General features: G+C 45.6%; 1 protein-coding gene across 1 annotated transcript in view; it reads left to right on the top strand.

Moving 5' to 3' along the window:
* LOC149357540 (zinc metalloproteinase nas-14-like) overlaps positions 1-14,854 on the top strand; it is a 61,135-nt gene that overhangs the window by 17,649 nt on the left and 28,632 nt on the right. Inside the window, exon 2 of the mRNA XM_089584799.1 lies at positions 8,058-8,095. Within this exon, the coding sequence (XP_089440925.1) occupies positions 8,058-8,095 (38 nt within the window). The remainder of the gene's footprint in view (positions 1-8,057; positions 8,096-14,854) is intronic.

Below are 14,854 nucleotides of genomic sequence, written 5' to 3' on the forward strand. Positions count from 1 at the left end.
GTCAAAAATAAAGACACAATGGCCTCGATTCTAAGCTGTGTAACGGTGTTCTTGTAGCATCGGTGGTAGTCCTAGCTTAAGGGTGGAGGAGGGTTAGAATTCCTCCCACCTTCAAAATATTTGGAACGCTGGCCATGTGAGCCGCACAGCATGGCATCGAAGTAAATTCCTTCTGCTGTATACGCTTTAGAAAGGCTGACTTTGATGCTAAGCTTGTGGCGTTTGTCCAGTCCTAGAAATCACTGAAATGGCGCCTACATGCAGCGGGCACTAACCACAGAGCTATGTTTCTGCGCAAGAGGAAGAATACTATTCGTTTTAGAGTTACTGGAGCGGCTCTTCGAAAACCAGGTTGCTCTGATTACGAAAGAGAGAAAAGTAAATCGAGGAGCAACGTTTGCACATCGTTGGCTCATTTTTTGTGTGTGTGTGAGAAACAGCTATTCTTTGTTGCTGTTAAGGTGGTAAAGGTATTAGTCGATCTGTTTTTTGACAACGACCGTTTCCGTTCAAATGTGACTGACTGTAACTCTTTTACAACTCTTCTTAGTTTTATATAATAGCCGCACTTCTAAGTGAACGTACAGCATCCTCATGTACGAAATCACAGTTCCCATCCCCACATTGTCCAAGAGCCTCCGGATTAGATGGGTCCCTTCATCGTTGCTCGCGTATTGATGCAGCGTTAGTCTGAAAACCTCGGGCCTCGACTTTTCTCTAACGCAGATATCAACAAAAATATCCTTCTCGAAACACAGATCGGTTGAGCCTTACCAAAAAAAGAATATACTGCTGGTCTGCGTCATATCTAGAACTGCATGAACAACGTGTGCAGTGAATCTAAGTGTAAAAGTGCACCAGGCCGTGAGCGCCTGGAAATCAGTTAGTGAACCATGTTTTAGGAACGGCGCGGTCATTGGCTGCCGATTGCAAGGTTCAGAAGATTCGGAAATAACTCGATGCAATTAACATGCCTACAAAATGACAGCGTTCCTTTTAACCGGGACGGGGGCACGTGCGTAGTGCAATAATTTTCCGATGCATGGCCAACTGCCTCCATTGACCTTTCTTTGATGGGTAATGCAGTTGATACGGACGGCGGGGTCTGGGCCACTCGACACATTATCGATAGCGCCTTTTTCACACCTGCTTCAGAGAGAATGTGATAACGGCAGATAGGATTGACGTCAGTAGCACCGAACTGTTATGTATCTATTCTCTTTCTGCGGTGTAGAGATTCACTTGTGCGAAGTGGCAGGATCAAAGTACACTTCTTGTCGCTTTTGTGCTCTCTGGATCGAGACGCCGTAGGAATTGTTAATAAGGCACATTTTTGGTAATCAACTTGGAGCGCATAGCTCAAGGAGCATACCCCCGGGAGCACAAGGGCTTGAACATCGTTGCTATCGCTCACCCAAGACTGGAAATCAATGCAAATCGCATTGATTTGCCTTCGTCGCGCTAATTACCTTGAACGCTGTGCGCCTACCGACGAATTACTATTTCCGTGAACTCGGCAGCACGACTGGGCGTGCGGGGCCCAGTTTCCAGATACCATGCCAAGTTGACTTTCCAAGCTGATATTTCTTCCTCACGTCTTAGAAACGAGACTGAATCGAAAGGCCGCTATGCGAGCCAGAACGCGAATGTTTGAAGCTCGCAACAGAGGCCAAATATCGCTCTTTACACTTTTGAGCAACGCCGAAAACTCCGAGTTTGTTCCTATTCCCATCTGTGCAGTGTTCCTAAATAATGTGCATAGCGCACTCAGCCTTGTTTCCTCGAGCGGCTGTTTGCCAGTTTCAGTGTCCACTGATTCTATACCGTGGTGCTTAGTGAGCTGCCTTGAAGTGGTTTCAAAGCTTCATTGTTGTGATGCTCTGATAGGAGCCATGAGCTCGACAGATCGCTCCACCGTGCACCGCACTCGCTGTGCGATGGTCCGCGCTCTATCCACGTGAAGCCCAAGAAGAATGGCACAACGTCGAACGCTTTTGTTTGTTTTTTCTGTCCAAACAAGCCCTGTCGGTTCGGAGGCCAACCCCTAGTACAGCCGCGCTCGCGTTGGCAGCGAGAAAAATTGGCTTCGTTTGGCTGGCTCGGACTGCTTCGTATGCCTTGGTGTACTTCATAGTGTCTGGACGCTAAGATATTGAAAACGGTTAGCCGGACTTCAGAAAAACGTGATGGTCTTGTAAATGTGCAGGACCTGGAACCGTGTGTGGCTTCCCCGTAGATGCTTAAAATTTTTTTAATTATTTGTTGAGCACTTCGTTTTTCCATCTAATGAGCGACTCCACGCTTCTGTTCGATATTCCTCTGTGACGAAGAGCTTTAGAAGTGCTTAGAGAACAAGAGTGAAAAAAAGCTTTTAATTAATTGTGGGACGAGTTTAGGCCAGTGAGAGCAACTTCAAAACCCCTAATGAGGCGCCAGAATAACCAGTAAAATTGTGTACTGATAATCTTTACCTCCATTCCGTTGTTTTAGTCTCTCGCCTGCTTTATTTCATCCTTAAACGAACTAAAACAAAGCAGTGAGCTAGCGCAGATAAGGAATGTATGTGTGTGACGCACAAGCGACTAAGGCTATCATGCATCAAACAGAGCAGATCAGGACTACGCTTCGTTTAAGCTCGCATCATTTGTGTGAATGGTCGCATGTGAGTAGTGGGTTACCATATATGCAAATTAGTTCACACCGTAACTTATCAATACCAGTCGCTTAAACGTGAGATTAAGGCCAAACTTTTGTAAACAAGAAGTGGGATTAGCCTTGCGCTATTCTGCAGCCAATTTCTTCATCGTAGCGTCACTTAAATTATAATTAATGACGAGCAGCACGGGATGCTTCCCGCCATCTTCTAAAATACCTTCCGGACCCTAAATTGCTCTACACGCGGTGACAGTGGCGTTTAAAGACTGTTGTGAGTGCTTGTGCGCGTGGTGAATAAGCTCATGCGGGACGTTCGTACATGACATGCACACGCTAGTAACGTTTGTATAACACATACACATTTTTACTGCCTTGCCCAGCGACATGTAAACTCAGCCGGGCAATTTATTCTGCCAAACTAAATGCTCCTCGCAAAAGCAGTTCTTTATGAATTCTGCATAAACTTGCTTCAAACGTTAAAAGAAATGCATAACTTTTCGGGTCAGTGATATAAGGTTCCTATGCGACCAAATCAAAGTTCATGGTAATTTCATTAATAATACCTAGCAAAACAAACTGCTTGCAGGCGGTAGGTTTTTCAGCCGTTCCAGGAGTTAGGTGCCGCCGTCTGAACGTCGCTGATGTCTGCCTCACAAAAATGCACCTCAGCAGTATTCCTTGCATAAAATACTAGCGCGAATGTTTTGGTAATGGCAGCACATGAAGAATACAGATACTTACATTGTTCTCTGTAAGAAAGCTCGTAATATAGACGGCACGGCGCGCTTCGCATTAGCACATGTTATTGTTAATGGCGGGTATATACAGTTTTAAAGCTCTCGAAGCCAAAAGCTGCTTGCCTTCTTGATGAGCTAGGTGAAGACCAGACGCGCACTATCAGCGTCAAATGAATCGCGAAGAAGAGCGGTGAAACGCTAACTGTAAAACTGAAAGATATATGACAGTAGAGAAGCAGAATACTAGAGCGGTTGGTGTTCGCATCGAAAGTGTAACACTGCTCTTTTGGAGTGTTAATATGGTACGTCTATATTTGCTCCACAGACGCTAATATGTTTAATTGTTTGTGCTCGCGCTTCAGTCGTTTTATTCGCTTTTCATTTGAAGTTGATGGTACGCCTCTTTCTCTGGCACGTTGCTTCCCAATGCAGCGCTGTAATGTTGAACAGACACGGCAGTGCTTCGACAGACAGACAGGCGGTGCTTCGCCTCTCTCGAGGCGAAGCACCGCCTGTCTACCTGCCGAACAGTCCCTCGCCTCAACTGAGGAGCTGACCACTAACCGAGCAAAGCCTGTCTTGTGTCAAAGACGCAGTAACGCCGATTTTTCGCGGAGCAACGTAAAAAGAGCTGACGGGCTAAAGTGAAAAGGAGGTCGTGTTGTCTCCGCTTATAATCGGGGCCATGAGCGCGTGCAAGGTACTTACGTACGTTTAGCCCGAATCCACACAGCTGAAGCCCTTGTTTAGCAGTCAGCGCACCGCTCCTTCGGCGATGACCTTCGCTCCGGCCACCCTTGTTTGATGCATCCTAATTGCGGTCGAAGGGCGCGCGGCGCAAGGACCTGTACTGAGAAAAGACTACGTACCGTGGTAAGCGCGGGCGGGCCACACGTTCAGCACAATCTCCTAAATATACTCTGGAGTGGTAGCGCAAACATCGCAATGACTACTCTTTGGTGATATACTGGATACAGAAGCAAAAGAGAGGGGTTAGGACCGTAGATTTTAGAGGCTTACCGAATAAAAATATGAACGCAGAAGCATGCATCAAGGAAACGTACTTCGCTTTAAAGTGCTAAGAGATGCCTCTGGAATAAAGCTTCTAATCTTCGCAAAGCAAAACCCTCATTTGTTTGTTCCCCTTACGGCACATGTATCATTTGTTCCAACGCTGTATATTTAATCGTATAGCCATGTTCAGGGCATCCTTTCTGGAAGGGTTGCTGGGGCTTTGTTCTAGTCACGTCACAATAAAAGACGCACTAACTGAAGCAGCGACGAGATCTCAAAAACAAGGAGAGAGAACGTTCTCTTTCGAAACAAGAAGCTTCATAAGAAAAATTACTATACGTTAGTTGAGTAGTGCTGCTTCGTTAATGAAGCATCATGCTCAAGAGGTGCTCTTGGAGGCTGTTGCTTGTACTCCAACCAACAAATAGCGCTGATTCGCAACAACCTCACGCTGCGACATGCAAAACCGACTCTTTTCGAGTTTGAAGGCGCCAAAAATTTAACGAATCGATCGTCGGAAGCCAGGACACTACGATCTGATCTGTCCAGTTTCACGCGCGTGTTTTCTTCGTAACTACGGCTGCCAACTCGACTCTCTTTACTGCAGGCATCACCCCACTGCTAAGACTACAGAGTCGAAGTGCTCAACATTCGTATCGTTTAAGTGGCGCTGACTAATCTTCGAGGTTCAAACTTTGCGTATGCAATCACTTCAACCTGCACTTCGTCCTTCAAGGTTTGAGGTCTTCCTTATAAAAATATTTGATGAGTTTCTGATTAAAATCAGCGACATTAGACACCAACGTCATTAGATGTTTCAGATTACTTTAGGGTTTTTATGACTGGTATATTGAAAATTGGGTACCGCATTTCTGATTAAGACATGATGTGATGTGTCTATTGAAATTATCATGGTGCAAGCATCTCAAGCTAATGATGTATTTCTGCGTGACTTATGGTGCATTGAAAGTAGTGCCTTGGTTTAAAATTTTAAAATGGGCTGAATGCCATTTTTTTCTTCTAGCGTGCATTCCCCATCAAACAAAAATGCTGCGTTAATGCTCTCTTAAACTGCTCTAAACATCTACGGAAGTATTCTGCGAAAGTTTTGATAGACCGTTGAACAGTCCAGGAAGAAGAAACCTGCCAATTATTATAGCAGTCAACTTCCATGCGCACTCTAAAAGGAGCCAGCATCAAGAATATAGAGTAAATAGGTCATACAACGCAGTGGAAAAACATACCACGCCGGTACACATGCTTGATTCGAACTACTTTATGTCGCGGCTTAAGTTTATGTACTCTCAGTCAGAAGGCCTCCCAACATGCGTAGTGGGGAGTTGTTAATAAGCAGAGTTTACTAGAAACATTTTTGGTGCCATGCAGGCAATTTCTTGCTGGTAAAATCAAGATATTTAGCTGCAGTTTTGTTAGCTGATGTGCATTATTACTCCATGAGAAGCTGAAAAAATACATGGCGTGCTGTTTGATAAAGACACTGCTCTGACGACTTCATGTATCGTCACCTGTGAAAAGCCAAGTTTTTTATCAGCTTAGTGAGTGCAAAAACTCCTCACGAATTTATGACCCCAGTCTGATGCCTAAAAGTTAATGCTAAAATTCATCAAGAATTTATTATGTCAGTGTGATGCGGGAAAGTAAACGCAAATACTCATCACGAATTTATGATGTGGGCCTGATGCAAAATTACAACGGATTATGCCTTTGTGATTAATTTCTCGTGACTTATAATGATTATATCATAATGCCATCAGATATTCAAAATTCATTTTTGTAAGAGCTTCCTTGGAATATTGTTTCATTCAAGACCAACACAACACAAGGTGCGATAAGAGGAGGCTAAAGGAGATGTGCTTCTTTTGGACAGGACCATGTTACATTCCCACTTTTTCACATTGCTCAGCTCCTCTTGGAGTTTAGATTAATGTTCTTATCTTTTTCTTTCCTGAGATATCTGCAATAGGGTCGTCGTGGAACTTCCAATAAGGCGATCTCAAAGGCCTCTTTCCTGTCGGGACATATAATGTTAGGCTTTCCGAGAATCGTCATTCATTCAATTGTTTTTTTCAATCGACAAAGCCCTCGATAGTTCCGCATTGCTTCTCCCTATCGTTGTCGTTCATTGTTGCAAAGTCGTCGTGAAATCAGAGGGCTGTGGAGGCGCACGGGCAAATTTTATTAACAATAGAATTGGTCTTACTGAAGGATGCTTTCATTTGAGAGGAAGGAGTTATGTGTAAGTTTTAGCTCACAGGGCTTTGCTACCGCTTCCTGCTTCTCCATTATTCGAAATATTTCTTTTCCGATTCTCTGAAAGTAATTTATTCGTCGCCGAAGTATGCATATACCTCACGCACGTAATATACATAAACACACATTAACCAACTTTCCGCTTGAACAAGAAATTCAACAACTAAGGGTGCCTATGGCTGAGTAAAGTTGACTTTCTCTGTGAGTCTCACATTTTCTCAGGTTTTCATCGCGCAAAATACCTCCGCATGAACGACAATTTCCAGTTTACATTCATCACACGAAATCCCTCAAACAAGGCCAGAAAAACACCGTGACATGTTTTCAGGCTGTTTGCTTGTGTGGCTGCCGACAAGAGCAGCTGCAGAAAGATTAAAAAGTATAAAGGACAGGCTTCAAAGTTATCAGTGTTATCACGCTTGTCAATAAACTTCCGACCTTGAAGTGCCGAAGTATTGAAAAGGAGCGAGGATACGGTAAAACGTGAGGCTGCATTCACTATGCAGTAATGCCGCATGTATAGAAACATGCTGAAAACAAGAATAAATGCGATCTACCTGCGTATTTGCATCACTAAGAATAACTTGCAAAAGCCGTAGGTAATTTTACCAAGTTATAGTTTCAGAATGAAGTTCCGTGTATTAATTTACGTGCAGGCAATTCATATGTTATGCACATCCGTTTTTATATATTCACATATCAGTTCTTATAGTATACAGCGGCTTTTCTTGGAAAAAAAAGCAAATGTTCTTCTCTGAAGTTCCCACATTTTGGCGCCGTGTTTAAAGCCTCCTCCATGCTACGGCGCGTGTTGTTTTACACTCGTCATCTTATTAATTCCTGCAATAATTCTACAGCTGAAGCTATTGAGGATCCCAAATGGCTCTTCGTTGCCTTAATAAATCCTTATGGAATGTTTTGTGCCGGTACGCTCATAGGACTTATGGCATCTGGTTTATAATGAGCTCGTGTCTGAGGTCACTATTTACTACTTTGGCCTTTATGCGTCCTGAGACTCGAAGCGCGCCCATTATATGGATGCGCATATCTTCACGTGTTGCATAGGAACAGACCGAATATTGCGATCGTATAGAAGCACTGTTGCCTCAGCTGCACTGCTCAGTAAGCTCGCCATACACTGCAGTATGACGGCGGAATAATTTTTTTTTTGCTTATCTACGAAGGAAAAAAAAACATTGTGCTACAACGAAAAAATATGTTCACACCTACTTTAGTGTTTTACTTGCTTACAGCGCGAGCTAAGCACATAAACGCTTGTGCACGTTTTTTTCGAGGTCACATGTTGTAATAAAATACTACCTGCCTTTATCTTGAGCCAGGACATGTGGAACTAATTGCACATTTCAACATTTCTTGCAGACCTAATCGAGGGCGACATCATACCTCCAAAGCAATCGGTAAGTACAGTTCCAACTTATTTGACCATTTACAGATCGCTCGGCAAATTTGGACTGCTCTGTTTTTGAATGCCCTTTCCTGATCATTTCACGCTTGTCGGAGAACACACGAGGGTCATGTTCGAGGAAATGAGCGAAAGTGAGATTAAACGCATATGGCTCAAGAGTCTGGGGTTCCTATTCTTTTCTTCCTTGCTTTCTTTCTTTCTGCCCTTCTCTCTGTCTTCTTCTTTTCTTTCTTTCATGTGCCTATAAAATACGTAATTCCGCCCGAATGCTTTAGGCTACAATTTTCGGCAAATTCGAACGGACATCGCCCGGAAACCATGGCGAACCTAAAGCCAAACATGGAGCCAAATCTTTCCGAAGTATTTGAAAATTCGAAGTCTGAAAAGTGACCAGCCCCCCCCCCCCCCTCAAAAAAAATATAAAATAACATATCTCCGAGCACGATAAGATTCAGTGCTGTCGCAAACAGAGCAGCTTCTTTAGACCAGCCACCCATCTCCACAACCTCTCAGACTACGGGTTCGAATTCGTAGCGTCTCGTGATAAGTCTTCTAAATCACCGCTTTCGTCGTCTTCCATCGGTTAGTTTGGCGTCCCAAATTCACGGTGGCCATAACGTTTCCACCGTGGCCGTGCAAGAAAACTGTACGACCCAAGAGAAGAATAAACTGCGGAGGGTTTACGTTCTGCTTCTCTAAACTCAGGGAAAATTTCCCAAGTTGGCGCTTTTTCCCAGGTCGCTATACATGGTACAACATTAGCACATAACATGAGTTAGCCCGCAGCGTAGCATTTGCTTCTTTTCGCTTATCACACACAGCACCTGTACTGCCTAGTGATCAGTGAAGTGAGTGCTAACAGTTTCTACATCACGCACAGGATGCCGCGTTTGAAATGCTAAATCACGGAACATGTTTCTGTTAGTTGCTGCGCGACCTTTGCAATAATGGCTACCTGGGCGCCATCATATGGCTCTCTGGACTCTTGTGCGCACCCGACGCTAGCACGATGGAAGTGGCAACAAAACTGATTTGCGACAATTTAGAGAGGACGAGTTTTGAGTATCTCCCTCGCCCGACATCTCCCTCGACGGGTGGCATTGCGTTTCATCTGGCAGAAACGCTTTGACTGCCCCCAATGTCGATAGACTTCAGATTTGGCACCGCGCACGGCAGCATTTTGCCCGCATCGACGCTGGTTGTCTCGCACTTCAGCGCAACGACGGGCAAGAGCTGCCTCTTCTTCAGTCTCCACCGGCTGCTGCTGCTGCCGGGACTTGCTTCTGCCATGATACTCTCCGCACAACCAACAGCTCTGCGCGCTCCGCAGCTTCCGTGTAACGTTCGCCGACAGCGGCGCTATCCCTTGTACTGCGCACTAAGCAGCTGCTGACGTGGAGCCATCCCGTTTGCGGTGCGTTAAACAGCGACGTTGCGCCGGCTGCCTGTACCTATACGGATAACACTGAAGTTCCGCCTGGTTGCCCTCCGTATAGCAGCTTTCGCTGTGAAAAGCCTTCTGCGAATGTCGCCAACGGCAGCTCTGTGTTGTTGCACACGAAGGCGAGAAGGTTACTTAAGACGGCCTAACATGCCGCTCAGGCCGCAAAACAGCGGTCGAGTGCCACAGCGCGCCAAGCTGCGAAAGCGGAGAAGGGCGCCGAGGGTGCTGTCCACCTAGAAGGAAAGAGGTTGATGGCTGCGGGACCCCAAACCATGAAAAGAGCCGGGAAAATCACAAGCGACCATGAAAAAGGAGACCGGATGAATGCGGCGGCATGTACAGCAGCCAAAGGAGCGGGGTGTTGTGCTGCGGTGATAGCGTAGTGCTCCAGTGGCCAGCGAAGCTGATCTTTTCGCGCCGCCTGGATTCGAAACCTTCTTTAGAATAAATTTTATTTTTCTTAACTTCCTGATAATGTCGACACTGCCGATTACATCATAACGTAACGTGGGTTTTGGGTCCAGTTCTCGTGGACGGAACGCCGTATTTTCTGACTGCAGGTCATATTATGCTTTCGCATTAAAAACACACGTGAGGAAACGTAGGGCAAAGTTCCCACTATCAACAGCAGAACTGACGAGCATGACTCCATATAAGGGGCGACATATATGACAAGAATTTCTAAAAGTCTGATAAAGTACATCTGTGGTGTTTATTGACTGCGCAAGAATTATTTCTCTTTTGTCTGTCAAACTGACTGTCAAATTGACTGAACGCGCACTGACGCATGGCTGTCCACAATCGTCGATCGCCAATACTTCGTAACATCTTGCAGCAGTTCCTGCCTTTTTTCATAACTGTGATGTGTGTGACATTTACATTACACTTATGGCTCCTATGATGCAGGGAAAAGTGATGCAGGGTTAATTAGGTTCCCTTCGAGTGATGTCACACGTTCTTGGGCTCTGCTACTAATACATCGGACAGTTTGGTTGATCTAGTATCGCCCACACTAAAGCGGAATCGTGTACATCACGTCCTCTTGACACGCAGTGAATCGCTTCTGGCGGTTCTTCCAGCGAGTGCGACGAACGCTGCACCCATTAACTCGGTGGCACATCGACTAACCCTTGTTAGGGGCAGGGCACAGCCTTTCGACCCCGACTTTTGAGGCTATCTCCTTCAAGTTCTTTGTTTGTTTATGAGGGTTTAACGTCCCAAAGCGACTCAGGCTATGAGGGACGCCGTAGTGAAGAGCTCCGGAAATTTCGACTACCTGGGGTTCTTTAACGTGCACTGACATCGCACAGTACACGGGCCTGTAGAATTTCGCCTCTATTGGAATTCGGCCGCCGCGGCCGGCATTGAACCCGCGTTTTTCGGGTCAGCAGCCGAGCGCCATAAACACTGAGCCACCGCGGCGGCTGACTTCTTCAAGTTGTGTGTAACGCCTTGGGCGTTCGGAAACACAACGTAGTGCCTCCTTTCGACCATGCCACCGGCCCCGCCTGGCGTGTTCTTGAGCTTGTGCTAATTCTTGATCTTCTGTAGAACCGTTTCCCTGACGGCGGCTAACAGGACAGTCGAGGCGCCTGCATCTTTCAGTTTGTTTATCTGTTTGCTGTAGCTGCAGGTCACCTTGGGCATACGGTATCGCAGTGATGCCGAGCAAACGACCGCGGTTGTCAGAGCCCGTTTTACTGTCTTTGAGTGCCCATAGTCACCGGGAAGTAGACATTCGCTAGACTTCGTTTCATAGTGCCAACTCACACGTGACCTTTAAATTCCAGTGAGAGGTCAAGTTACTTGAGACTCCGGTTTTCGGGGACCTCGTAGGTGAAAGCTATTTTGGGAAGCTTCGAAGGTCCTAACAGCCCTTCCCTGCATTCGTTGATAGGGTTGTTCAGGGCGGGCTTCGTTAGGACCAGGTAATATTTATGGTTTATTGTTTGTAACGTTTCAAAGCGACTCAGGCTATAAGTCACGTCATAGTGAAGCGGTCCGTATAATTCTTTAGCGTGCACTGACATCACGCAGCACACGAGACTGTAGTGTTTCGCCTTTATCAAAATCCGATATCCACGGCCAGAATAGAACCCACATATTTCGGGTTAGCAGCCGAGCACCATAACCACTGAGCCAACGCGGCGGCTTGGATCAGAAAAGCATCAACGTGCCTACATACGAGGAGAACGCCGTCTTCATTCAGGACAACCTTGACTACCCTTCCGGGGCTGGCCAAACAGACGATGCCCTCGTTGGTGATGCGCTGAAACCGGTCTTGAGGCGCCCGGGATGCAAAGCATCGCACGAGAGCAACCTCCTCTGGCGGACTTAGCATGCAATTTTTGTATATTACATTTATTTTGGTCGAAAACAAGTGCACATTATGAAGAAGAAAGATGACAAAAACATTCTAACAAGGTGGAAGAGGCAGATGGCGTTTCAAAGACGCCTGACAGGGTCTTAAATTCTAAGCTTAGATTCTATTTTAAACTTTGGGCCCATTTTCAACAAGGTGGTTGTTCGAGGTGTTAGGTCCACCTTCCCGATGATTTAACCACCATCTTCTTTGGTTCAGAGGTCTCCCGTGCAGACAGGTGCTGTCTATGGGTCGGTAGGTAGAGCTTACCGAAGCAGTTCCAATCAAACATTTATTGAGACCAGGTGACGGAGGTATTCCATAAGGTTGAAACAGCTCGCTAGCAAGCAGTCATCTAGCAGGCGCAGTGGTGACATAGTTCGGATTTCACAATCTTCGAAATGCTGTTTCTGTGTCCGGCAGAAAGTGTCAGTAGTCCAAAGGGCCGGCGTACATTTTGAAGCAGGACTTTGTTCTTGAGGCATCATGCGAACAGCCCAGCCTTGCACTGAATCCCTGCTATGACATTTATACAACTTGGTTGTAAAACACGAAGTAAAGCAGGGGTCAAGCTCAGAGAACTAGAAAGCGCTTGTAAGATCGGTTTTATGTGAGCCGGTTAGCGCATAACTTGCGTGCAAACTATACACCAACTGGATCACATAAAACTGATCTTGTATATATATATTCACTTCTCAAGCTTTGAGCGCCTCTTGTAGGTGTTGTTTGATCGTTGTGCTGCACGAGTTTAGCTCTCTCGCCAACGGCATTTTGCAATAACAGCAAGTGTACTGACGTATTCATGCCGGCATAGTTTCATAATTAATCGAATATGCACTGTCATGCGTGATCAGGGAGCCCAGTAATTTCTTGTGTATAGTCCACCTCTTACTACCAACAGCCTAATATTCAATGAAAATCTCCTTGTACGATTCCCCGTTAGTGAAGTCGAGCCACTATCATGCAGCCTTTATGACACTTCATTGCATAGGTTTGCAGTAAAATATAAACAAAGCTTACTATCGTCAGTAATTTTTGCTTCAATTAGCTAATACAGATGCATCTTTCGAAGCATGCCACCTGCTTCGCGCACGCACTGTTTTCCAGTTCTCAATGTCGAACTGGGCAGTGACGGCGATCTAGATATTTGGCCAAGAAACCTACATCTTTCCGTCAGACTCGCAATGGCCGCCGGCATTCTCGATTCTGTACAGCTGGAGTGGCTACCGATAATGACACCGGCGGTAATCATGATTAATTCTGCTCTGTATTTCCTGGGTCGCTTCGCTGAAACAAACACGCCTTATTCTTTTTCATTTCGCGACCTTCCTGCTTCCTTTCCACTGTAGCTAAACTCTTCATGGTGACCACCCACGTCACGCGTTTCATTTCCTGCAAAAGAAAATTATGGAAATTTTTAAACACGCTGGCGGTCCCGTTTTCCGTAAACAGCACAGCTCACGGCCTATACATGATTGAAAAGGGAAACACAGGCCACCTATGCTGCCCTCATCTTCAACAGCATCACAAGACCCGAAGGGTTTATAACAGCAGCCCCCTTAATTGGCGCGTCCATTCGTGAATTTGAAACGCTTTCAATATATTCGTTGCCTTTCAACGAAAACAAAAGATGTGGTTTTTTTTTTCTTTTCATAACAAATAAAAAGCACTTCTTGATATAGCAGGCGCTTATGAGGCACGCTATTAGACCACGCTTTTTTCTTGTAATACACGGAAGCCTTGCTACCCTTCAAAAGCTACATCATCGTTCCCATCGGTCAGCCTAGGCTCTCCCACTGTTCTCGGGGAGCTCTTTGTCTGCCCTATCCTGAACCAGGGGTGGTCACTCTATGCCATCAAGTTTCTAAACCTCTAATCTCAGCACCGGAACCTCTGCCACCCACATCTAGCTCCGTTTCGTATAATGCAAGCCGATTACACCAACCTACGCTGTGCGTACTTGATTGAACCGTAGCTAGGAAAAATGGATGACATTCAGAGATGTTACATTAGGTGAATTTTTGCTTTTTCAGGGAATTTTAGAGGTTAAGAAGTTTCCGAAAAGGGAAATTTTTGCAGAGTTTCAAACAGGTTTAAGAACCAAATTTTCTAACTTTCTAAAATTGACGGAGTTTTAAGGCTGCTGGAGAGAAAAGGTCCTCAAGTAGAGATTTTCGGGTCTAATTTAAAGAATTTTCGATTATGGCATTGAACATCACCGCTAATATTTTACGGACGCTGTATTTTTAAAACCAAATACGTCATTGAGGGGCATCCTAGTGCTGCAGAAAAATGTGTCTAGTTAAATACCGAATGGAACACAAACAATATATGAACAACATTTTCATTCCTGTGTCCGGATACGAACCACAGTCGATGCGAGGATGCTGCCCTGTAATGTAGCGCGTGTAGTCATTGTCCGTGTTTCGACTGCTGTTTGGCGCTAATTCGTTTCGTATTTTATTTTCCACCCCGGTGTACGCAAAAAAAAGGACTCTCAGTGCTAGGCGGTTCTTTGGTTCAGCCCATATGCGTTAATACTTGTGCCCCTGGAGCCTGAACCCAAAAGATGCGTGTCATGCACAGGTGGAAGGCGCTTCAGAGCTTGGAGTGTCGTGCGGTGCTCGTACAGCGATAATATGTACCTCCACGTGTTCTTGAAGGAATGGTAGCCATTAGCTGATCTGTTAAAGGGGGGCGCTTTCAATGTTTCCGAGGAGGTCTTAGCTAATTTTGATAGTGCGACAATATTCACGCTTATGAATATGTCAGTGAGCTTTATCGGGTTTGCACCGACACCGCACGATTGAGTTACTCCCCACACGGGGCTATACTATTTCGATGGCCTCTCCCGTTTGCTCAGACTAAGACTTCGAGTGGTATTTGTAGAGGTGCTGCTGTGGACCCGGTTAAATAGATAACCTCGCGACAGTTAACGGCCCAAA

This window comes from Amblyomma mixtum, chromosome 3 (assembly GCF_055824585.1).
Source record: "Amblyomma mixtum isolate Tamu chromosome 3, ASM5582458v1, whole genome shotgun sequence".
NCBI lineage: Eukaryota > Metazoa > Arthropoda > Arachnida > Ixodida > Ixodidae > Amblyomma > Amblyomma mixtum.